The sequence below is a fragment of the Chaetomium strumarium genome (genome assembly GCF_033439665.1).
Source record: "Chaetomium strumarium strain CBS 333.67 chromosome Unknown B0T15scaffold_1, whole genome shotgun sequence".
NCBI lineage: Eukaryota > Fungi > Ascomycota > Sordariomycetes > Sordariales > Chaetomiaceae > Chaetomium > Chaetomium strumarium.
Window position 1 is genome coordinate 1,207,668 of NW_026944429.1, and position 23,820 is coordinate 1,231,487.

Consider the following 23,820-nt stretch of genomic DNA (forward strand, 5'->3'; position numbering starts at 1 on the left):
GTGTTGAGCTCTCACCCTTCGATCCGCCGCTGAAATCTTCCCGTCGGCTGCCCCACTACTGCCAGCTCACTAGTACCTAGGTGGCTCTACGACATGGTAGAGTTGGGCGGAACCAGAAGATAACTTATTGAAGTGATGACACGGACACGATCCCGCATCCACATAAACTTAGAGATTGTTTAGTACCTAGATGCGCTCTTAACGCTCCGTCCATGTCGATTGACCTCAACTGGGAGACGGTCACGGGTGGCCCGGATGGGCAGGAGCTGGCATCCCAGATCCGGGACTTCATTCATACCAAGTTCCAGTCGGTGCCGCTGCCGCGCTTCATCAAGTCTGTCACTGTCCATGATTTCCAATTCGGAGCTATTCCGCCTGAAATCGAGCTCAAGGACATCACAGACCCGCTGCCCGATTTCTACGAGGACCATGTCGATTCGGACATAGCGTCGGATGACTCCGAAGGCGAGGATGATCTCGCGGAGAGTCGAGTCTTAGATGAGCGGCGTCGGCGACTCGCCGAATCCGAGGTTCAACCCGGCGGGCCCCAAAATGTCAGCCATCTACCGCCGCATCTCACTGGGGGGGATATACGGGGCGGAAGTGTACGGAATGGTGAGACAGGCAGCCCTTTTATGCGGGTCTCTACACCGGGCATCCCCGGTGGGACGTCCAACCTTCACTACTTCCACTCGCATTTAGCGAGCGGGCTATCGGGAACGCAAACACCTCTTGCCGCGGTCGCCGGCGCCCAGCACCTCAACACCGCTAACTGGCTCGACGGTCACGGCCACAGCTCCTCCGTGCCGAACCTTCACCACTACGCCACCAACCCTGGAGGCATCAACGGGCGGGGGCGCCTGATCTTCCCCGAACCAAGCCACAGCCGCCAACCTTCCCAGAGCTCCATCTCCATCGGGGAATCCGGCCCCTCCGTCAGCCTCGCACCCCCTTCGTCAGTCACCTTAGGCATTCCCTCGCTCAAAGAGAAACACAGCGTCTCGACCTTAGCCCCGACGACAACGTCGTCCGCTCCGTCCCGCCCTCCAACCCGCGACGCCGCGACGGCGCTGGGGGGCTCCGCCATCGCGGACGACAATGGGGCTGACAACAATCCCACCGGTGTTGGGGCCGGTCAACAATCCAACCAGCAGCAGCAGCAGCGGCAGGAGGAACAACAGGAAGACCGGCCCCGCCTTCGAGACCGCCGCATCGAGGACATGCAGGCCGTCTTCCGGATCCGCTATGCAGGCGACGTCAAGCTGCTTTTGACAGCTGACATCCTGCTAGACTATCCCATGCCGAGCTTTGTCGGTATCCCTGTCAGGCTGAGCATCACGGGGCTGACTTTTGACGGTGTTGGCGTGGTGGCGAAGATCAGGAAACGGATGCATTTCTGCTTCTTGAGTCCCGAGGATGCTGTGACTGCCGTGGGTAGTGAGGGTCACGAGGTTGAAGGGAACGAGGGCCGGGAACAGACGCCGAAGAAGCGCCAGACTGGGTGCCCAGGGGGCGACAAGCTTGGAGGCCTGCTGCAAGAGATCAGGGTCGAGAGTGAGATTGGGCAGCGAGAGAGCGGCAAGCAGAGCTTGAAGAATGTGGGCAAGGTAGAACGGTTTGTGCTGGAGCAGGTAAGGAGGATATTCGAGGAGGAGTTTGTATACCCGAGTTTCTGGACTTTTCTGGTGTAAGCGGTAGCATAAGTGAAGGGAGAGTAAGGAAGCACGCATCTGTCGGTCACGGGGTTCAGTGGGAACGCGCGCCTAGGAAAGGGTGCTCTTGAATCCCTGGTAAGCCGAGTTGATGTCTAGCTCTAGTTCTCGGGCCTGTTCTTCACTCAACTCCTCTGTGGCCCTCATTTGGTTGAGTGTGATAAGCCACTGTACGATCTTGCCCCTGTTCTCGAAGTCCCGGTCTGTCACCTTGTTCACCGATTGAATCACGTCTGTCAGGAGGGGATGTAGCTGGTCTTTGGCTAGCAACCCTAGCCGCAGCGCATCCAGGAATGTAATGAAATCCTGCGTCGCTTCAAGAATCAGAGCGCCGCTGGTGTTGCCCGTCGGGGCTGACGCAGCAGCTGAGCCAGAGCTTGCGGTCACTGCAGTCGAGGGCATGCCCACCCGTATCCTTTCCGTTGCACGAGGGACCTCAAGCTATGCGGTCAAAGTGTCAGCAACCCGAGGAGACTCAATCCAACAACGCTGAGATGCGACGTACACCCCACTCGGACTTGAACTCCTCTAGCCCGACAAATGCCTTGGCTACCGTTTCATCGGCAAGGAGTGACTTATACTGCTTCAGAGACCGCTCGCATATTTCGCTATAATCCGCCTCGGGGATGGCATCCTTGAGAAACGCCTTTTCGAGTTCGTCAATAGATACTATGATGCTGAAGATCTCGGCGAGTGAATCCTGTAGATCGCGTTCGGCTCGTGTTTCGGCAAGCTTGACTTCCTGGTGTTGGTTGGCGGTGCAGTTAGTGACTTCAAGGTTCTAGTGCGGGGAGCAACAGAACGCACCTCGTCGAGGTTGATGGTTGCCGACAGCATGGAATTTGGAACATAGCTGTGTGGCGTCGGCGCGTACGGCTGTCGCGATATCATTTTGAGTGTCGTGGATTTTGGAGGCGCAAACTGTCGGGTTACGACGGTCAGACGGACCAATGCTGTTGTAACCTTGGACTTGTAGAGGCCGATGACGACTGTTATTATCGGCCTGAGGTACTTTACACGCTCGGTCACATCAGTTCTCGGCTAGCGTGTCTCGATAAGTCCCGCGATAAGAACCCTGTAACTAAATCGAAACTGAAAAAAAGTTTGGGACTCTGCGATGTCCCTGCCAAACCAGCACCGATCTCTCGGCCATATCAGGACCCCGCGTTTCCGGTGTATTTGCCGCCCACCATGACGGCCTCGAAGAAGAATCTAAAGGCGACAAAGAAGTTCGAGAAGAAACACCTCAAGGGCGTCTTGGAACGGAGGAAAGCGACAGCCAAAATCAAGCAACGGCAACAGCTCAAGGAGAAGAAGAAGGCCAAACGCTCACAAGATGACGAGTTCTTCAAAGGGACTGGCGGGGATGCAAATGGCGCCAAAAATGGCGCCAAAAAGAAGCCTGGCGTTAAGGCGAGCGAGATGAGCGTCGATGACTTCTTTAAGGGTGGCTTCGAAATCCTCGACACCAAACCCGGCTCGGAGGAGAAGCCAAAGTCCGCCGCTAAGCTGGGGAAGCGCAAGCGCGGTGAGGCGGATGCACAAGAGGACCGCTCGGAAGGGAGCGCAAGCGAACCCGAAATTTCAGACGATGATGAGCCCATCGGCAGCGGCAGCGACAGCGAGTCTGACGCCGGCGATGCCAGCGAAGATGAGGACCTGGGCATGTCCAAGAGCGCCATGGAGGCGCTGGCAGAGAAAGACCCAGAGTTCTACAGGTTCTTGAAGGAGAACGACCCGGAGGCGCTGGATTTTGACGAGAATGCAGATCTTGCCGAGATCGACGAGCTCAGCGGCAGCGATGAAGAGGATGAACAGCCCAAGAAAAAGCAAAAGAAGGATAAGAAAGCTGCCAAGGAGGAAAAGGACGACAGAGAGCTCACACGGACCATGGTAGCGAGGTGGAAGGCCTCAATAGTCGAGACGCGCTCGCTCAGAACTGCCCGGCAGGTGGTGATTGCCTTCCGCTGCGCAGCTCATCTGAACGAAAATGACGAGGAGAACCAGCAAAGGTATAGCATCACCAGCCCAGAAGTTTTCCACGACATCGTGGTGGTCGCGCTGAAGGGGATCCCCGACGTTCTGCAGCACCACGTTCCGGTCAAGGAGTCCGCATCTGGCAAGGTGTATGTCCAGACCGAGGGAAAGAAGTTTAAGACACTGTCGACGCTGATCAAGAGCTTTGCCGTCTCGATCATTCGGCTGCTGGGCACGCTGTCGGATGATGCCACTCTGAAACTCACCCTGTCGGCGCTACAACCACTCCTACCATACCTGCTTTCGTTCAGGAAGGTGTTAAAGATGCTGATTAAGACTGTTGTCGCGTTCTGGTCCCAATCGGCAAGCTCCGAGTCCACCAGGATAACAGCGTTCTTGGTGATTCGGCGTCTCGTAGTCATCGGTGACAAAGCCGTCAGGGAAGCGGTCCTCAAGGCGGCATATCAGGGCTTGGTCCAGGGCAGCCGTCTCACCAACGCCAACACAATCCAGGGCATCAACTTAATGAAGAACTCCGCTGCTGAGCTCTGGGGTCTCGACCAGAGCTTAGGCTACACGACAGCTTTCACTTCGATCCGCCAACTCGCTATCCACCTCCGCAACAGCATCGTCAACAACAAGAACGACTCCTACCGCACGGTGTACAATTGGCAATACGTGCACTCCCTCGATTTCTGGTCCTGCGTTCTTTCAGAGCACTGCAGCCCGCTCAAAGAGGCCGAAGCCGGCAAGGAAAGCCAACTCAAGCTGCTCATCTACCCGCTGGTCCAAGTGACCCTCGGCGCAATGCGCCTTATCCCCACGGCGCTCTACTTCCCGCTCCGCTTTCAGCTAATCCGCTCGCTCTTACGTCTCTCCCGTGCAACAGACGCGTACATCCCGCTCGCCTCGGCCCTCTTGGAAGTCCTCAACTCCGCAGAGATGAAAAAGCCTCCCAAATCCTCCACCCTTAAGCCTCTAGACTTCGCCACAGCCTACAAAGCGCCCAAATCCTATCTTCGCACGCGCGTCTACCAGGACGGCGTCGGCGAGCAGGTAGTTGAACTCCTCTCAGAGTTCTTCGTCCTCTGGTCGAGGAACATCGCCTTCCCGGAGTTTGCGCTGCCCGTCATTATCAGCCTAAAGCGCTGGTTGAAGGAGGGCAGGAAACCGGGCAAGGGGAACAAGAACGGCAAGCTGGCCTCCAGCTTGATCCTGCTGGTGCAGAAGCTGGAGGCGAACGGGAAGTTCATCGAGGAGAAGCGGGCGAAGGTCGAGTTTGCGCCCAAGGATCGGTCGCAGGTGGACGCGTTTCTGAAGGACTTTGAGTGGGAGCGGACGCCGTTGGGGGCCTTTGTCGTCTCGCAGCGGAAGTTGAGGGCTGAGAGGCAGAAGATGGTGGAGGAAGCCAGGAAGGAGGAGGAGAGGAAGCGGAAGGAGGAAGAGAGGGAAGCGTTGGAAGATGGGGAGGGAGATGAGAGTAGTGGCGAGGACGAGGAGGATAGGGTCGAGGAGAGCGAAGAGGAGGAAGACGAGGGTGAAGATGAGAATGAGGATGAAGAAGAAGACGAGGACGAGGACGAGGAAGAGGATGAGGATGAGGAAGAAGACGAATGAAATCCTCATGCCGCGATCCTAGGGGAGTTAAATTCCTACAGCTGTCGCGAGTCTTTGTGCTAGATCAAATTTCATACCCGGCGGCTTCACTATAATGTCAGGAATATATGGTGTTTTATTGATTTCTTGACCACATTCCTTTATTCTTCCCAATCGGCGATGGAGAGCCTGCAATCTCAGGATAAGAGGTTTAGGGGGACGTGAAGTATTCCCGGATCATTTAGACATCCTCGCCAAAGGGAGACTTCAACTTCACTGGCTTGCTCTTTTGGAATTTTGGATGGTACAAGTACCTCTATCTTGTCGTGGAGATGACAGACGGTGAAAACTCCGTTCTGAGCTTTTCCAAACGTCGGGCGGGATTAAACATAATAAGTTCAGAAATAAAACAGGAACGGTGGGCGCATCAGGCTCCAGTTTTCGTATGATCAGCTGCCCGTTTGCTGCCCTTGGGCTGCCCGTATGTTTGCACACAACTTCGAACCTAACCTGAAGTCAGCCTATGGATGAAGCAACAGTAGAAGTCCCTAGGGCAAGTGTTATTTCAACTCAGGCTACGAAAGACTGAAGCCGGTCTAGCAGAATCACCGACTGGAGAGTCTGTCCTGAAAGGGCAAAAGCATCCGGTGACGTTTTTTCTCTTCGCTTCGGTAACATGACGCTGATTTGATTGGGAACCAGAGTTGGCCGCTCCGATTGATCCGTTCCGCAGCAATGGTGCCACGGTCTAGGCGCAAGATTTTGTCAGATTTGGATTGCACTGCCTCGCAGGTTTAACCCTTAAATGATGAGATTATATGCATTGTCCTTGCGATCCGTCGATGAGTCCGATCGGACTGTGGTAGACTGCTTGTGAAAAGGTCTAACACTACCGATCTTCTCTGATACGTTGTCGGCGAGTCAGGAGGACTCGGACCCAAGGAAGGAATCGACGCTAACGACACCCTGCATGCGCTGGGCCAGCATCCACTCCCAGGAAAGAAGCAACGCAAGGGCACGGCAAGCCCTCTTGGCATTCAAAACCCGCCATCCCGCCCGAGTGCTTGGCTCTTCGGGTTCCTCCTTTGCACCGGGCACCTGAGCGCTGGCCAAATTCGGACGAAAATCACCTCAAGACTTGTGCACATCAGACGAACCCAAGGATAAGGCATTCCCTTTCGCTACCTCTGCACGTCCGCTATTAGGCGGATGCCTGCGATCGACATGCTCGAAGGCTATCCTAACCTTAGCAATGTCCGACAATGTTAATGTGTGAGTTTCCGCGTGCCTCACGGGACATCTTGGCGATGGTTCCAGCTCATGATCAAGGGCCCATCTCTTGGCTGAGCCAAGCTTTGCGCCAAGCCCGGGGTAGATTGTCATGACCCGGACCGCTGACGTCTCACAGCCCTCGATGAGATCCGCAATGTCGTGTATGTATCCTCTATATTATGCCTCCCCCGTTGCGGCGTGGATGCGCTGCCTTTGATCGTCGGCTTCTCCATCCAACGTCTGCCAGAGCAACTACGGCCGCCATCATGCGGCCCTCTCTGTGTCGCCTACCGGCTACCTTATTACGCAGCTCCGTACCACCGTCGATCTTGGATCATCCCTAGCACAACATGCCTCTGCCTTGGGCGGGCTTGATTGACTGGGCCTTTCGGTCATACAAAGGCCGATATATGTTGGCGTTGAGCGACTAACCGATCGTCGATGACAGTCTTTTGTTCAGCAATCCATCCTGGAGGGGGGGCGGGACGGTCTCGAGTACCGTCATTAGGAACATTACAGCGTTATCAGTATGTCAAACAGACCCTATCCTACCAGATAATCAACATCTGTCTAATGCAGTGGCAGAGCCAGATGGCGTACTCGGCCCATTTCACCGGAAACACCACTGTGCTGTCCACTAGGTATGCCGTCGCTGCGAACGGTGGCCTATCCGGCCTGCTCTACGTTCCGGACCTGCCGTCCGGCAATCCGTGCGTAGAGGAGACTGCGCCGTACGTTCCTATCACTGCAGTCCGGCAATCCGACCTTCCGCCCACGAATTATCACCTGATCGCCATTGCGCCTTGGGTGAGCGACCGCTGTGCGAGCGTCTACATGGCCAGTGCCCGTACCGCTCCTGTGCGGGCATTCCTCTTCTACATGCCAGGGGATGATTCGATTTCGCCACCACCGGCTGAATCTCCGGAATGGTACATTGAGGATGATGCCGACTGGACGACTCAAACGAACTACCCGGTCTTTGCTGTGTCTAGCATGGTCGGCGAGGTCATGATGCAACATCTGAGTCTTTATTCGGGGAACATGACCCAGGTACCATTCGGCCAGAACATCACGGACCGCTTCCTAACCGACCCCGAGGACTACCTCCGGATATGGACCGAACTCATTGTCAGCAAGCCACCCTCGGCTTTTGGCACCTGGGTCTACGTTCTCATCATCGCCGGTGTCCTGCTCATTGTTATCTGCGGCACTTCACTTCTTATGCACCTTGTTCAAGCTCAACGGCGAGCCGCATTGCGGAGTCGGGTCCTTGCCGGGCAGGTCAACTTGGAAGCCATGGGCATCATGCGGCTAACGGTGCCACGGGACCACATTCAAAAATTCCCCCTGTTTACATATCATTACGAGCCGGAGTTCAGCAGTCCTCCGCTATCGCCACAAACTGCAGAGATTGGCCAGTCCCGGACCAGATCACGCAGTCTTAGTCAAAACCAAGCAGACACTGCGACGGCGAGCCGCGTTGCGCGGACCGTCGCTGTTTCCGAGCTCGGCGCTAGCGGTGCGTTTCCGGCGTCTAGCACTGCGACGGACTACCAACCGAACTGTGAAATCTGTTTGGAGGCGTACGAAAATCGGGTAACGATTATCCGTGAACTGCCATGCGGCCATATATTTCACCCTGACTGCATCGACGAGTTCTTGCACGAAGTCAGCTCTCTCTGTCCCATCTGCAAAGCCAGTATGCTTCCCGAGGGATACTGCCCTAAAATCACCAATGATATAGTGCGCCGGGAGTATGGCATCAGACGGTTACGCGGGCGTGTCGACGTACTCGAGGCCGACAATGAACCGAGCCCGGAGAAAAGTCAAGGCTGGTTGGCGACGGCCAAACGTAGATTGTTCACCGTGAACAGCCGTCCGGTGCCTTCAAGCCCGACTGAACTGCAGGAAATACAACAACGAAGCCAAAGACGCCCATCACGGGGAGGGCAACCACGATCGCAATCAACCTTTCAAGAAGGTGCGGATTCTCGGAGGACGCGCACAGCATTGGCGAGAGAACGTATGCGTGAATTGGCCGGGTTTCAACCGGACTATGGGGATAGCAGATCGACGATGTGTAAGTCACGCCCGCATGAAGCCTGAGATTCCCAACACTGACAAAGTCGCAGGGCAACGAATACGAATGAGGATATTTCCTGGCTTCCATTGAACTGCCACACTGTACTCATTTATTAGGAATTTGGTTTGAGGACGGAATCGAATGCAAGATACCCGGCTGGTTTTCAACTTGGCGATGTCTTGTTACCTGTAGGTATATCATGTGTTGTATTTGGTCAAGTGATGTGGCTTGATGCGGTCACTCTGCGACCCATCCGCGAACCGTGAAGAACTGGTCGATATGGTGAATCAGAACAAGCAAGAATCTAACATTTTATCCTCAGAGCCAGCTAGCTATACATACCTAGGTATCCGCGGTGTGACGCTCAAACGTCAATGATTTTCGCCATCCCAAGCCCATGCTAGCACTATGTCCATCCTCCCTGAGCAAGAGCGCCCTATGCCATCAGACGCCAAGGGGAACCCCCATCCGATACTCCGTACTTAGGCAGCATGGCCGTCTCTCCCAATATATGCAACCGAAACCAACGAGAACCCACAAGACAGCAATGCGGAAAAGGAATCCTCGTGGAAAATGAAAACTGGGATATTATTCCTCCTCAACCTCCTCGTCCCAAGCCTCCCTCTCCTTCTTGAGCAACTCAGCCATCTCGGCCGGCTTGAAGATGGAACTCCCCTCGTCGCTCGCACGCGGCACTTTGACCAGGCCCTCGTCATCAAACACCGTGCCGATGCTCTCGATCCACCGCCTCCGCCTCTCCATCAGCGTGCGAGTCAGGTCTCCTATCCCTGGCTTCGCCATGCCCGCCACCGCCACGCCCGCCCCGCCCGGCGCGGACGCAGCGGATTGGCCGGGGCGCGCCTTCTTCGGCTTCTTGCCCATCGTCCGCGTCCGCTTGAGGTAGGCGGCCTGCACCTGCGAGTCGAGATCCTCCAGGATGGTCTGGTACTCCTGGAAGGCCATGCGCTCCTTGACGAGTTCGGTCAGGCGGGCCTTGCGCGCGCCGTTGACGAGCACCTGCTCGCGCAGGCGGGCTTGGAGAAGGCGGAGACGGGCGGCTACTTCGTCGTCGTAGTGCCCGTCGTATTCCGCCGTCGTGGCCGTGGGGTCGGCTTGCCCAGGGGCGGAGGAGGCGTTCGCGCCAGAGCCGGAGCCGTCTTGAGTGGGCAAGGGGAGGAAGCCGATGTGGCGTAACTCTTGTTTTATGCGCTCGTCGACCTGGGAGTAGTCTAGCTTTGGGTGGGTAGCCTTTTTCCAAGCCTCGGTATTCGACTCGGGCATGAAAGTTGCGGGAGGGAGAGATTCCTTGGATGGTGGTTGCGGTTGGTCGGGATTGGAGGGCTGGGAATTGCCGTTGACACCGTTAGTACCGTTAGGCTGACTGGTGGACGGATTGTCGCTGAAGCTGAAATCAAAGGCTGCGATGCCGTTCATGCTGTCCCCGTCGCCGTTAACGCCGTTGATACCCCCCGGTCTGTCCTCCGCTGGTGGGGCACGATGTTCGGGACGCATAGCCTGGAGGAGTCGCGAGAGGAGCGGCCCGACTGAGAGTTTGTCTGTCTCGGCGACTTCATCGTCCATATTGTCGATGCTGCCGCGCGGCTGGTTGGGCGGCAGTCTGTCCCGGCCGCCCGGAGGTGACGAGTCAACAGCCATGGCACCGTCCTCCTCGGCCCATATCTCTGTATAATGTTTCTTGCCCCGTTTAGGCATGATAAATGGCGTTACACGGTCGCCACGCTCTCTAAGAAAGGCGAGATCTTCCTCGGTGAAGGGACGGAAATATGGTTCAATGTAGGTGCTGAATGTGCTGAAATTGATCTGGTTGCTCGGCTTGGCATTACTAAAGTCCTTATCCGGGGGATCGCCGGCTATGAGATGCGACAGATCACTCTTCGGGTAGCTGGCGACAGAGTAGATCTCCTTTATTTCTTCTTCGGTCATCCCCGGTTGTACAGGTCGAATCTCATAGATAGTCGGATCTGGAAACGTGGACGGGTCGTCGCCAAACGTGTTCGCTTGCGGCCGCACAGGGGGTGGCGGGCGGCCATCGTCGGAGCTCGAGTCATCGTCATCATCGTTGGCTTCCACCTTGGTCTTGTCTTCCGCGTCCATATTACTAGGCGTCCGCGGCGCAACCGGTGAGAGTGATGAGCTTGCCGTATCGTTGTCGCGAGAAAGTTTCCTAGCCTTCCCAGTGGTCGATTCGCGAAAAGGGGACGAGCGCTCTGGTGCAGAAGGTTAGTAAGGTGTCTGGAAGGCGAAGTACCAAGCCGGGAAACCAGAAGTGGGTATGCAAGGACGGTTTTGTTCAGTCAGGCGTGACCAAGGCAGGAACCCGCTTGAAAAGACGTCCCCAAACAGAAAGACAGTTAACTAACCCGTGTTTTTGCCATGTGGCGCTAGAGATTCGGTTCCCTTTCGCTTCTTCTTGTTCGATTTCCTTGCGCGCTCCTCGTCGTCGGCCTCGCGTTGTCTTCGCTCCTCCTCTCTGCCCCGCTCCAGCGCCAATTCGTCCATCCTCTGCCTCCGGCTTTGGGCAAGAAGTCTCATGCCGCGGTCGCAATAAGCCCCCCTCTTCTCTATTACATCTGCTAACCGTTGCAGCCGGCTGAGGATACCGTCCAGGCTTCTGGAGTCCGGGATCGGCGCGCTGGAAGCCGCAGGGTCTACCAAGTCCTCAAAGGTCAGATTGCGAAAGACATCAAAGCGCAACTCGATGGTCTCTGTCTCGACCGTCTCGAAAGGCGGCAGACTGGCGGCGGGGGGCGCGGGGCCAGGGGTGGTGTTGCGGCTCCGCTGCTGCTGTTGTTGCTGCTGTTGACGAATTGCGCTGGAACCGGCCTTTTTCCCTGTCCCCTTCTGGCTCGATGACGGCGCCATCCTGAACAGCCCTAGCTCGCCGTTAAATCGCGGGTCACGGGATCTAGGCGAATTCTTTTCGCTCTTCGTATGCAAAGAAAAAAGTCCTGGGACGCCGTCTCGCTTCCGCTTTATCCTGGCAGTCGCGAGACTTTGGTCGTTGCTGGAGGCTCACCAGGCACGCACCTCGCATCCAATGACGAGCCAATCCCCTGTCTTGGCGCTTGAGGTGCCGCCAGGCGGGACTGTGTAACCAAGCCGGGGTTTTGGCGCGTGTCCAATGTCCAATGCGGGGAGAGTTCAAGTTCGGACGCTTTGGGGTGCTCTGCTTTGATGACTCAGCAGGTCACGACACGGGCACTGACAGGACGTATGTACTATTTAAGGGTCCGAGCGTTTTCAATCGATGACACCCTTTATCAATATCAAGTTAAGGTAACCATCAATCTGTTGTCTTCAACTTATTATCTGCCGTCTACCGAGCATTGCACTTGGATCCGATGACTTAAAGCGCTTGCAGCAAGTCCTGCCCCACCTATTCCCCCAACTCTCGTGTGCAACTGCGGATCAATCATCTTCGCAATCCAACTCCCAGGAGATACAGAAACTGGCGTATGTATGTCTGTACAGCCTGGCGTGTCATCGGATGTACGATGCACAGACAAGACAGGACAACCTACCGGGAGGTATATCGAAACGTGACCCTTGACTGCCGAGTTTCCGCGAAGTCGAGGAGATCGGATCGACCTGGCTACAGTAGGACCCAGGGACCCTATGAAGCTCTCATAGCCTTCCCGTGGCCCCATGCATTTCCCCGATTGGTTTCATATCTGGACCCCACCACAACGACTCGCATGGTGCTGTCAACGAGGGGCAGCCGAGTCCCTGCGTGCAGCGTGTCGTCGGACGGCACCTAGGTTAATTGGCATTCCGGGTCGGGAGCAGATCGCGTTTCACAGCAGGTAGCTGTCGGTTTGCTGATGCTATTTCCTCACATTACGACCACCCCCAAGGACGTGCGCGCAACAAGCCAGAACATGATCGTACCTAACTACCTGAGTTCGCCTATTAAGTTTGTTAGCCCAGCTCTAAGGGGCTCACCGCAGGTTGGGAAGCAGGGTTGACCGCAGCATCAGAGAAACAGTCTGGCAGCAAACATAGCGATCAATCCTAGATCCTCCGACGACTCTTTATCTAGCTTCCGACCTGCTATGTTTCTTCCTCTCTCGACCCGGCTCGCTGTTGACGTGCAATATGTGGTGTGTCTGCCATGTGGCCGAGCGATTGGCCCGCAAACGTCATGTCACCACCACCAAGCCGAGCGAACCCACCCTGCAGACACCCCAGGTACAGTGGGGTCGCGGTACACGGTACGCAGTGCGCAGTGCTCAGCGGCTGCTCGTTCATCAACGTGTGAAGGGTCGAAGGGGTCTCAAGTGACATGTGCTGCTGCTGATCCCGCAGGCTCGGAGGCGACAGCAGTGCTGTTCCTACTACACAGTAGATGAGGTTGGGGAATAAGACCACATGCTATATAACCCACGTTGCTGGTTCCATCCCTCTCACTCTCCCTCCCCCTTGTTCGACCCATTGCCCGCCGACTCAACGTTAGCGTGTGTTACTCGTTTCAACACTCATACCTCTCTTCCAGCATGAGAGAATACCATGGCTTCTCTTGGTGGTAACATTTCGCCCCCTGAGAGCATGATCAATCCCCAAATTGTGTTTGCTGGCATTGCCGGTGTGGTCTTCTTTTCCATCGGCCTCTACCAGCTCTCAAGCAAGTCCGCGCAGGATGGCGGCAGCGACGAGCCGAGTCTCGTCAAGTCGATCTTGCTGTTCTGCTACTCTTGCTTTCTGAAGCCGCACTCAGCTGCCGCCAAACGGAGCCAGCAGGGTGCCCTGGAGTCGTTCTACGCTGGCCAAGCCGGTGCTGTATGTGCCATATAATGCTGTCCCGTTTGCCGAGTCAGGAGAGGACAAGACAACTGACTGTCCGTCAGTACGATGTGACCAGGAAAGCTCTTCTCAAAGGCCGCGAGGACATGCTGGCGCTCGCCGCGGCGCAGCTACGCTTTAAGGCCGAGAAGCAGGACGGGGGCGCTGGGCGCAGGCGCATCTGGGTTGACGTGGGTTTCCCATCCACCACCTCTCTGATCCCATGGCCCTAACGAATATCCTTTCAGGTTGGCGGCGGGACGGGCTGGAACATTGAGGCCATGTCCGAATTCGTCAATGTCCCCGAGTTCTTCTCCAGCGTCTATCTGGTCGACTTCTCACCTTCGCTCTGCGAGGTGGCTCGCAAGCGGTTTGCCCGCCTTGGCTGGACGAACGTCAAGGTGATCTGCGAGGACGCGAGGAAGTTCCGCCTCGAGGACTATGAGAGTGGTCTCTATCGGGGCGGCACGACTCCCACGCGCGCCTCCTCCAGCTACTTCACGCCCAGACCGGACCACGGCGGTGCCGACCTGGTCACCATGTCGTACAGTCTGTCCATGATCGTAAGTACTAGTCTTGAGCAGTAGGACGGAGTCTGAAATAGTGCTGACAGGTTGGCAGCCCGACTACTACTCGGTGGTCGACTCGCTGATGTCGCTTCTTTCGCCCGAGGGCATTATGGGGGTCGTCGACTTTTACGTTCAGTCCAAGGTCGACGTGAGCTTCCGGAACCACACCGGTGGTCTCGTTGGCCGCCACGTGAACTACCTCGGACGGACCTTCTGGCGCGCGTGGTTTGAGCTCGATCGGGTCTCTCTCGAACCCGGCCGCCGCGACTACTTGGAGTACCGGTTCGGGACAATTCTCACGGCCAATCTCCGAAATAGCAAACTGGGATCGATCCCGTACTATATCTGGCTGGGCTGTCACAAAAAGCCCTTCCCCTCGTCGAGCTTGCCCCACGAGATCGTGGAACGCATTGATGCGCTCGCTACGGAGTCGCCGTATCTCTTCCCATCTAACAAGCGGAACGGAACGAACGCTCTGACACGCGCGGTGGAGAGGACAGCCCCGGAGATCCGGTCCAAGGCGTTCGACGCTGCTGTCGGGAATCTGTCCGCCAACGTTCCCCTCCCGTCGTTTTTTTACCAGAACCACCACTGGCGTATCTACTACGATGACCAGCTCGAGAAGCACACCCAGTTCAACGACGAGTACATCTACGCCTTCACCTGGGAGGACTCCCGGGTCGACGCGGAGCTGCTGAAGCTCGGTCCGGACGACGTCGTCTTGGCCATCACGAGCGCCGGAGACAACATCCTCTCGTACGCCATGCAGAGCCCGGCCAGGATCCACGCCATCGACCTCAACCCTAGCCAGAACCATCTGCTGGAGCTCAAGGTCGCTTCCTTTACGGCGCTGCCTTACGAGGACTTCTGGAAGATCTTCGGCGAGGGCAAGCACCCGGAGTTCCGGTCACTGCTGCTGTCCAAGCTGTCCCCTCACCTGTCCAGCCGCGCGTTCCAGTACTGGCTCGAGAACGCCGCCATCTTCACCAACACTCGCGGCCGTGGGCTCTACGACACCGGCGGCAGCAAGCACGCCATCCGCGTGTTCCGCTGGATCTCATGCGTATTCGGATGCCGCAGGGCAGTCAAGGGGCTCCTGGAAGCGAAGACGCTCGACGAGCAGCGCCACATCTGGCACTCCAAGATCCGCCCGGCCCTGCTCAGTCCCCTGGTCAGCAACCTGGTCGTCAGCTCCGAAGCCTTCCTCTGGGCGGCCCTCGGCGTTCCCAAGAACCAGCTCGCCATGATCGAAGCCGACCACGCGACCAGCAGAGCCGTCACCGGACCGTCGCCAACCGCCAAGAACACCCGCGCCCACGCCATCTGGCACTACATGGTCAACACGCTGGACCCGGTCATCGAAACCACCCACGTTGCCACCGACAACCCGTACTACCGCGTCTGCCTCGCCGGCGACTTCTCGCCCGACTGCCACCCGGACTACCTCACGCGCGAGGCGCACGCCATGCTCAGCCGGCCGGGCGCGCTCGACGGCCTGCGCATCCACACGGACGAGATCGACGAGGTGATCGCGCGCATCACCCCGGGGACGCTGACGGTCGCCATCGTCATGGACAGCATGGACTGGTTCGACCCGCCTTCGTCGGGTAACGGCGGCGGCATGGCCGCGCGGCAGATTGCCAAGCTCAACCGCGCGCTCAAGACGGGAGGGCGCGTGCTGCTGCGCAGCTCGGCCCGCGAGCCGTGGTATATCCGCGAGTTTGAGGCCCACGGGTTCGTCGGCAAGCAGGTGGGCGATCGCGAGCCCGGCAGCTGCATCGATCGCGTCAACATGTATGCCAGCTGCTGGGTGTGCACCAAGGTCGAGAACCTCCCGCCGCCGACGCCCGGGTCGGAGGCGGAGATGGGTGGTCAGGCGATTGCGGAGGATTTGGCGCTGTTGTGAGAGGAAGGCGCAAAGCGAGGCTTTTGATGAGGAACTGGGTTGGATGACGCTCATTTATGACGACTGATGCTGGGGGAATTTCCCAGTATCTCGACCTGGTACGGCACAGAATGCTCCGTGGCGCATCACACTTTCATGAAATCGAGAGCGGTGCTGGCGCCGTAGGCGGTTGGGTTGAGAGCTCGAGATAAATCTGAGAGCGGCAGGAAACGGGCAATATGCAATGGTTATGAATGTATGTCACGGAGGTGGATTTCATTGGTATATCGAGCCACTCATTATCAGAACAGAAAACAGGATGATCAAAAGTGAAACCTGCGGTTCGAGTAGTAGATATCACCGTGGTGCAGGCATGGGTGCAGGAAAAGGGTCTAAGCCCCCGGGCCGTTGAGGAGCCGAGGCCAGAGACTCAAGCCTAGGTTTGAATGCCTCCCACAGTCGCATCATTCCAACCCTCCAGGGAGATGAGACACAGATCTTGCATGATCGTGCATCCGATACGTATAGAATCTGAGTCTCGGAGGGTGATGGGTGGGGGATCATAATGTAGAATTCGGTGGAGGGGATGTCCATGCACATTAACATCGGCGTCCTGAGGCAGCCCACCTAGCTTCTCCACGTTGAGCAGTACGTAGCACTAAGAGGTGGCTCGTGCGTGACCCACAACAGGTTCGTCTTGGCTTACTAGTAACCAGTTGTGGCTTGTTGTGTCCTGCAAGGCCGTTGCAGCGGCCATCTTTGCTTCCGACGCACACCGCCCGGAGGCTGGGTCTTGCTGAATGGAAGCCTGGACCGAGCGCCAAGTAAGATGACGCAACAGGCCTGACGAGGTGTATCCAAACCATTGAAAACACCCAAGATCATTTCAATCGCGACAGCGGGGTCAACCGGCGGGATCACCCGGGCCCCGCCAGGGGGAGAAGCACGGGCAAGATCGCCCAGCCCAGTGGGTCTGTCGATTAAGCGCGGTATCCGCAAAACCACCACTGAACACATCATGAGAGGAAGCTTATCATGACTGATGATCTGTCTGAACATCTTCTGGCGTAATAAGCTCGACGCCCATAGAAGATGACACTTATGTATTTACTGCCTTCGTTCGTTACGCTTCTACCATCAGTCCCTGTTACCGTCAACTAGAGCTTACTGATCAACCTTGTCACATACGATTTTTGGTATATGCCTAAGGTATTGATTTGCTTTCCATCTGAGAGCTTTACTTGTTTGTCCATCCATGAGTGAGCTGATTTCCTGTTTAGGAGCTTGCTCAAAAACTCACCGAAAATAGACGCCATAGACGACGTAGCTGGCTTTGGTAGACCTGCCGTTGCTGTTTGTGGCTGAGCCGCCAAGTTGTTTCTCTGGCCCATTGGCCGGCCTTGCGCCAACCCATGTGGATGATCCAGACCGGGCCAACTGCATGGGCTGCCCTCCGGATCTGTGGGTACCCGCTGTGCCTCCTCCCGCAGCCCTCTGCATCTTTGATGTCGATGCATGGCGGGACGCGCATGGGTATTCGACACGCCAAACCTTGAGGGTTCCCTCAATTGCTAGTCTGTATCTTAAATAAACATGACAGATATTCGCCGCCCCAACATGGCCAGGAAGCATTCGGCCTGTTCCCGTTCCGTGTGTTGTTTTGACTGCGGCGGCTTTGGCTGATGCCTACTCCCAACATGTCCACCTCATCGATATCATTGTCCCCGATTTCACTTTCAATCCCTCAGCACCAGGATACGAGGCCAAAGGGTGCTTGCGTGGACTGTAAGAGATTGAAGAAACGCTGTGACAGGGCGAGCCCTGCCTGTACCAACTGCGCCAAGTGAGTGTCGAGGCGTTCACACAGTTTGCAGCTTTATATTCTGGGCGATGATCCGCTCACCCTCTTGGCTAGGGCATCCCGGACGTGCGAGTTCAAGGATCTGTCAGAAGATGGCCTGCTTTCACCAATATCCTCCGCCAAGAGCATTGACACGCTCACCTTCGGAACTCTCCTCGACATCCTCATCACCAAGCAACGCGTGAAGGAAGCTGTCACCTTGTATTTCCGCGGCGTCAATACTTGGTTCACCATCGTTGAGAAGGCCAGCTATGAGAGGCAACTAGATACGGCGTGGGACAAGCTCCCGGCCGAAGCGAGCGTCTTGGCTCTTTGCATGGCCCTCATGGCGCGCCCGCCGAATCAGAAGTCGAGCAAGATAGGGGATACCGTGTACCACACCACCAAGGCCATCCTGGGTCTTGTCCAGAGCAAAGCGCCCATGTCGGTACCACTGCTGCAAGCCGAGCTCCTCGTCGCCATGTACGAGTTTTCGCAGTCGATGCCGCAGCAGGCCTATCTTTCCCTGGGCCGTTGCCTGCAGATGACGAAAGCGTTTGGTTGGCATGGAGCGGTGTTTTGGGCCGAGGATCGCAAGGCCTCCATGGCGAGAGACTTGAAGCTTTACTCCATTTTGTGGTGGGCGATTGTTTATCTCGATTGGTAAGAAACAAATCCGCCAACCCCCCTTCATCGAGGTCGGGCATCGGGTAGCTAATCACGGAGCAGCCTGCTGAACGTTGGATACCAAGACCAAACGTTCCCAATGCACACGGCGGGTCTCGAGGCAGTCTCTATGATTCCCCTGCCGGAAAACTTCGACCAGCACTTGGCCAGCAGTTCGCCGTTCCAGCTAGGAGCCCAGGGGCAGGAGCAGGGATTTCGCGACTCCAACGGCGACCGGATCGAGGGAATGATTGTGCCGGAAGCGACCTCTGCATGGTATCTGAGTCGGGTCTTGGAACAGCTATCCGACCCTGCGCTGCCGGGGAACGTGGATACCAAGACACTCTCCACCATGATCTGGCAACATGCCCAAGACATTAGTGCGGCCAAGTGGAGGGCTGGCGACCGTAACGCAGCCGTGGGCACAGACCTCATGTGAGTCCCTCAACGGTGACCCGAGTTCAGAGACCCAACCCAACTAACACCGACCCGCCCAGAGCCCTGATGAAGCTCAACCACCCCGGACTTCTCGGCGGGGCAGATCCATTGTCGCTGCTCTCGGACCCCCAAGCCGTTCAAAGGATTCGGGTTCTGACCACCGTCATCCATGGCAAGGCCGGCAAAATAGCGGCGTCCGAACATCGGCTCAGCACCGGGGTTGAAGCCCCTTGTTGGGCGTTCGCCATGTCCTATGCTTCGCTGCTACTCATCTCGCATGGCAATGGGGTGCTTCAGGACGCCGACTGGTTTTCGAGGGTTGAGAACTTGATGACATCAATAGAGAAAGTCTCAAAGAGGTGGATTATTGCTGGTGAGTTCTTCTTCCCTCGGCGTGCAGAACAGGCGTGGGTAGTGCTGATATCCGGCCTTCAGCGAGGTACTGCGAGACTGTCAAGATTGCGCTCGAGAACCGTCTTAACGGGTATGCCCAATAACATTAGGTAGAGAAGGCGGTAACGTTACTAAAGCAAATAAAGGAGGAAGGCGAATGGGAGGAGACGGATTGCTTGTCTGCTGGTCTGTGGTTTCTGGGTGGCGCTCTCTATACGGCGGATTGATACCCCTATTGGCTCTGGTTTCAATGTTTTCTTTGAATGGACTGGGTGTTGCGCGCTCCTGAAGTCTGATCCGACTGGAACAGTGCCGGTTCGGAGGAGTTGTTCGGAGGAGTTATCCCAAGTCTGCGCTAGTCCTGTGTTCCCGCTGCTTTGAGGGAGCGCATGTTTGCATGTTTGATCGGAACAGGGTGGAGCGTGAGATTCAAGCTTGGCCGGAGCACTCTCCCTTTTTCCCTTTTGGTAGCGGCTTCTTCTGTTTGCTTTTTTGCAATGGAATAGGACGACGGAACGACATTCGATTCTGCCAGAAGGCTACATGAGATGGAGAAGGCGCTTAAGTTCCTCTTTCCAGGGGTTAGATCTCCTATCTCTGGTTAGTTTACCGTCAGTTTCTTAGATGAAGAATAGTAGAGTATTCCCCAACAATTTGCCATTTGTCCGTGGAGTCAATAACATCAAATCCAGCCGAAAGGCAGGGTCTCATCATCCCGGCGTTCCGTCTATTTGTGTCAGGGCGACCCTGTCCCCAGAGTCCAGTCAAATAATCACCCGCCAATGGGCCAGCCCGTGGGAAGGAGGGTGGAGGTGCCACACACGAAGTATACTCTATCGAATTGACTGTCCTCCATCAGTCTCGGGTTTTTAACATCACAGGGTGACACAGCGTGTGCGCCCCCTTCCCTCTTCCTTGAACCTCCTGCGTTCACTAACATCACCCAAAACGGACAGAAACCATCACCAAGGGACAAAGGAGAATCCGCTTCGCAACGAACCCGGCAAGGAAACGGATATTGGTGGTAATCATAAGGGGAAAGTTTGTTACACATAAAAACCCCGCACACCCGCCTCAAGATGTTGTCAGAATGTCTTTTCCTCCTTTTGCCCCCACCCAAGATCCAACACCCGCCAGTCCAGCCCAGGCAAGCTCATGCAGTCCAGATGCGCTTGATGGTCTCGGTGATGCCCACGTCGGTAGTCTCGAACTCGTAGAGGGCCAGGCCGACGACGGCGGTGGCGGCGTTGCAGGCCCAGACGAAGAACTTGCGCGCGCGGGGCACCCGGTAGGCGGGCAGGTAGTCGACGATGATGTTCTGGAAGCCGGTGTGCGAGTGGATCAGGAGGGTGGCGCAGAGGATGGCGTCGAGCGTCGGGTTCAGCGAGCCGGCCGCGAAGGGCGCCACGGTGAGCGGAACCAGCGACGCGCCCACCAGCCGGTCAAACGTCCAGTGGTAGGACCCGTGCGCCGGGGAGTAGGGCGGTATTCGGACCGGGTCGTTCACTGAGGGAGGACAACGGGGTCTATGTCAGGAGAGAGACGGAGTATTGGTTGGTTGAGAGGGGAGGGGAAGGGAGGGGAGGGGGGCTATTATTAAGGGCCTTGGGGAGGGGAATGCCGCTCATACCTGTCCCTTCGACACGCTCTGTTCGATTGGTTAGCAACTGCTTCTCCTGCCAACGGATTATAAAACGCTACGCACGGGGAAGTGGTGGGAGGAGGTCCCTCCGGGCCGAGGTGTGGAAGGCAGTTGTTCGGGCGGCGTTGGCAATGACGCTCCGTTGGAACGTCGGCCTCGCCGCAATCGACAGCTTAGGCGCCGAAGCAACCTGCCGTAGGAGGGAGGACCGAGAAATTGATGCCATGGTGTGTGTCGGGCAGGGTGCAGCAGTCGATTGGTTCAGCTGCCCGGCGTCGCGATTGCTTGGGGGGTTTCGACGACGAACTTAAAAGTGACAACGGAACAACGGGAGGCCCGCGAAAATGGGTTGCCGAAACGGGCGTGCTTCTGATTCCTCGGCAATCGGAACCCACGCCTACCAATCGTCTCGCCGTTGATGTCAGCCGAAAGCCCCCACCGAGATGGATGGAAGGCGCCGGGTCGGAACGGGAATTTCTTCGTTCCCTTTTAACGCAGCGGCAGCCAAGCCTTGACTCTTGAGCCGCGTTTAACTAATTTTATCAGCGAAACCGGCATGATAAGGCACTGATTGCGTACATACACAGTACGCACATACAGCCCACTATGTAATTTACAGGTAGACTGTGTAAAAAACTCAGGCCCTTGAAGCGCATCGCTATGACTTTGGTAGACCGGCCGACGACAACGTCCCCCTGATCCCTCCCGGAACTATAGGATGCGCACAAGCACCGTGTCACCATCATCGAGTTAGTTGGAAGACTTGGGCGTGGCAATGGCGCCCTCGCAGGCGCTGGTCCTCAGTAGAGGCTCTGCCTGCTACAGGTGCCTCTTCGGACACGCCAGAGGAGTTGCGCTCGTGCAGCGCAGGGGGATCTCCCAGAAATATCTCCAGAAAAAGGCAGAAGCAGAAGCGCAATGGAAGGAACGAGCGGAGTGGATCAAGGAGGGGAAGCTGCCCAACCTCTGGGACATGTTGGAGGAGCGCGGCTATGTGAAGGATACAGCTGGGTATGTTGAACGCACTGTGTTCCCAAGCCGTCGTAAAGGGGTTTCCTGTTTCTCTGACAGACAAGGGCATAGATCCAGAGAGACGATCCGTGAACTCATGAGGACAAGGCGGATAGGCGCCTACGTCGGCGTCGACCCCACGGCAAGCTCTCTGCACGTCGGCCACCTGCTCCCTCTCATGCCGCTCTTCTGGATGTACATGCACGGATATAAAGCCTTCACCATCCTCGGCGGATCAACCGTCAAGATTGGAGACCCCACAGACCGGCTGAAGACGCGGGCTGTTATTGGGAGCGCGGATCTGGCTATGAACGTCACCAAGATGCACTTTCAGATCAAAAAGCTATGGACCAATGTTGAGGAGCAGGCTCGGAGGCACGGCTACAAGAAGGAATGGGCTTGGAGGCGCGGGCTGGTGAACAACAACACATGGTGGAACAAAATGCCCATGCTCGAGGTCCTCAAGAGGGTGGGACGGCACCTCCGGATAGGGCCCATGCTATCGCGCGACACGGTCAAGCGGAAAATGACAGAAGGGGATGGCGTCTCATTCGCCGAGTTTAGCTACCCGATCATGCAGGGCTGGGATTGGTGGGAGCTCTTCAGACAGCAGCGGGTGCAGATGCAGATTGGCGGCTCCGACCAGTACGGAAACATCATCACCGGCATCGACATCGTCAAGGCCGCCCGGGACAATGAGCCGGACCCGGCCAAGAGAATTCCTGCCAACTCCGAGTTGGACGACCCTGTGGGATTTACCGTGCCGCTCTTAACGGACTCGTCGGGCGCCAAGTTCGGCAAGAGCGCCGGAAATGCGGTGTGGCTCGATCCGCACAGGACGTCCCCCTTCGACCTGTACCGCTACTTCGTCCGACGGCCTGATGCGGACGTGGAGAACCTCCTCAAGCTGCTCACGTTCCTTCCCATGAGCGAGATCCAGCAGACCATGGAAGCGCAAAATCAAGACCCGTCGAAGCGTGTTGCACAACACCGCCTCGCCTACGAGATCTTGTCATTAGTCCACGGCGAAGCGGAGGCGCAAAGGACGCAGGCAGAGCACCGCATGATGTACCGCAAGGGCGGCGCGGCCATCCCCCTGTTGGCCAGCAGCGCTCCGGAGGGCGGCGAGTACGCGGAACCGAAGGGGCCGGTAACGCCCAACAACGCGCCGCGGGTCGACATGATACTCCCGGAATCGCTGATCATGCACAAGTCGATTGGCCGCATCCTGTACGCCGCCGGCTTCGCGGACAGCGCGACAAAAGGCCACAAGCTCGCCCAACAAGAGGCCGTCCACATCGCCGGCATGCCCGGTCGCAAGCCGGGGCACGGCCAGCCGATGGACCCGGCGCAGCTGACGTGGAACCCGATCAAGCTCTGGTTCCCGCAGGAAACGCAAAGGTACCTGATCGACGGCAAGCTGCTGATCCTGCGCAAGGGCAAGCACAACCTGCGCGTCATCCAGATGGTCAGCGACGAAGAGTACAAGGCCTCGGGCCTGACCTACCCGGGCCAGGAGTTCACGGGTGTTGTGCGCCGTCTGCGGAACCTGCTCAAGGCGCTTAAAGACGGGGAGATAACACCCGAAGAGGTCAAGGAGGCGCTGCGGGCAGAAGCCGAGCAGCAGAAGCAGCAGCAGGAGGAGGCGCCAGGGCACATCAACTTCCCTAAGCAGAAGCCCGAGGCACAACGACACTTGGAGGCGCTGATTCGGGCGGAACTCAGGAGGGAGCAGACGCGGACCGCGGCGTCGGAAGGGGAAGATGCTTAAGATGTATCCAGGCGATTTGTAAGATACTGTACGAAATTGCTCTGGCGTGTGGTAGTATATCCCATCATAAGAGGTGAGCGCATGCTCGGCTACCAACACTAGGAAAAGTAAGGGGGGGCGAGGGGCGCTACCTATGTATAAGCGACTCAAAACTGATGTATATTA

General features: G+C 56.9%; 9 protein-coding genes across 9 annotated transcripts; 6 read left to right on the forward strand and 3 right to left on the reverse strand.

Moving 5' to 3' along the window:
• Positions 1-212: 212 nt before the first annotated feature.
• Positions 213-1,691, forward strand: B0T15DRAFT_488410 (uncharacterized protein; the record flags this gene model as incomplete). Its single annotated transcript, XM_062866508.1, has 1 exon — positions 213-1,691. The coding sequence occupies one exon, from the start codon at positions 213-215 to the stop codon at positions 1,689-1,691; it is 1,479 nt and encodes a 492-aa protein (XP_062725478.1).
• A 72-nt stretch (positions 1,692-1,763) lies between these two features.
• On the reverse strand, positions 1,764-2,603 carry B0T15DRAFT_488411 (vacuolar protein sorting-associated; the record flags this gene model as incomplete). Its single annotated transcript, XM_062866509.1, has 3 exons — positions 1,764-2,153; positions 2,218-2,454; positions 2,520-2,603. The coding sequence occupies 3 exons, from the start codon at positions 2,601-2,603 to the stop codon at positions 1,764-1,766; spliced, it is 711 nt and encodes a 236-aa protein (XP_062725479.1).
• Positions 2,604-2,730: 127 nt separating this feature from the next.
• Positions 2,731-5,692, forward strand: B0T15DRAFT_12272 (Noc2p family-domain-containing protein). The gene has a single exon (XM_062861645.1). The coding sequence runs from the start codon at positions 2,904-2,906 to the stop codon at positions 5,304-5,306; it is 2,403 nt and encodes an 800-aa protein (XP_062725480.1). The 5' UTR covers positions 2,731-2,903; the 3' UTR covers positions 5,307-5,692.
• A 672-nt stretch (positions 5,693-6,364) lies between these two features.
• Positions 6,365-8,975, forward strand: B0T15DRAFT_12338 (uncharacterized protein). The gene is made up of 5 exons (XM_062861661.1): positions 6,365-6,557; positions 6,694-6,718; positions 7,006-7,084; positions 7,143-8,637; positions 8,690-8,975. The coding sequence occupies exons 1-5, from the start codon at positions 6,548-6,550 to the stop codon at positions 8,728-8,730; spliced, it is 1,650 nt and encodes a 549-aa protein (XP_062725481.1). The 5' UTR covers positions 6,365-6,547; the 3' UTR covers positions 8,731-8,975.
• B0T15DRAFT_516248 (histone acetyltransferases subunit 3-domain-containing protein) lies at positions 8,956-11,658 on the reverse strand. The gene is made up of 2 exons (XM_062868246.1): positions 11,022-11,658; positions 8,956-10,868 (listed from the first exon to the last, which is right to left on the reverse strand). Exons 1-2 carry the CDS (start codon positions 11,521-11,523, stop codon positions 9,229-9,231), a joined length of 2,142 nt encoding a protein of 713 aa, XP_062725482.1. The 5' UTR covers positions 11,524-11,658; the 3' UTR covers positions 8,956-9,228.
• Positions 11,659-13,721: 2,063 nt separating this feature from the next.
• Positions 13,722-15,915, forward strand: B0T15DRAFT_481298 (uncharacterized protein; the record flags this gene model as incomplete). Its single annotated transcript, XM_062866015.1, has 2 exons — positions 13,722-14,003; positions 14,062-15,915. 2 exons carry the CDS (start codon positions 13,722-13,724, stop codon positions 15,913-15,915), a joined length of 2,136 nt encoding a protein of 711 aa, XP_062725483.1.
• Positions 15,916-17,591: 1,676 nt separating this feature from the next.
• B0T15DRAFT_481299 (uncharacterized protein) lies at positions 17,592-19,335 on the forward strand (the record flags this gene model as incomplete). Its single annotated transcript, XM_062866016.1, has 5 exons — positions 17,592-17,737; positions 17,810-18,397; positions 18,464-18,835; positions 18,898-19,211; positions 19,274-19,335. 5 exons carry the CDS (start codon positions 17,592-17,594, stop codon positions 19,333-19,335), a joined length of 1,482 nt encoding a protein of 493 aa, XP_062725484.1.
• Positions 19,336-20,384: 1,049 nt separating this feature from the next.
• B0T15DRAFT_488416 (CybS-domain-containing protein) lies at positions 20,385-21,099 on the reverse strand (the record flags this gene model as incomplete). The annotated part of the gene is made up of 3 exons (XM_062866510.1): positions 20,385-20,737; positions 20,862-20,879; positions 20,937-21,099. 3 exons carry the CDS (start codon positions 21,097-21,099, stop codon positions 20,385-20,387), a joined length of 534 nt encoding a protein of 177 aa, XP_062725485.1.
• Positions 21,100-21,648: 549 nt separating this feature from the next.
• B0T15DRAFT_367087 (uncharacterized protein) lies at positions 21,649-23,589 on the forward strand (the record flags this gene model as incomplete). Its single annotated transcript, XM_062864178.1, has 2 exons — positions 21,649-21,884; positions 21,957-23,589. Coding segments are annotated over 2 exons (1,869 nt in total), but the record flags the coding sequence as incomplete, so codon positions are not given.
• Positions 23,590-23,820: the final 231 nt, after the last annotated feature.

Coding starts and splice junctions, on each gene's coding strand:
- B0T15DRAFT_12272 (XM_062861645.1), top strand. CDS start 2,904: ATGACGGCCTCGAAGAAGAATCTAAAGGCGACAAAGAAGTTCGAGAAG.
- B0T15DRAFT_12338 (XM_062861661.1), top strand. Junction 6,719..7,005: donor GATGAGATCCGCAATGTCGT/GTATGTATCCTC, acceptor CGTCGATGACAG/TCTTTTGTTCAGCAATCCAT. Junction 8,638..8,689: donor GGATAGCAGATCGACGATGT/GTAAGTCACGCC, acceptor ACAAAGTCGCAG/GGCAACGAATACGAATGAGG.
- B0T15DRAFT_516248 (XM_062868246.1), bottom strand. CDS start 11,523: ATGGCGCCGTCATCGAGCCAGAAGGGGACAGGGAAAAAGGCCGGTTCC. Junction 10,869..11,021: donor GCCACATGGCAAAAACACGG/GTTAGTTAACTG, acceptor CTTCTGCACCAG/AGCGCTCGTCCCCTTTTCGC.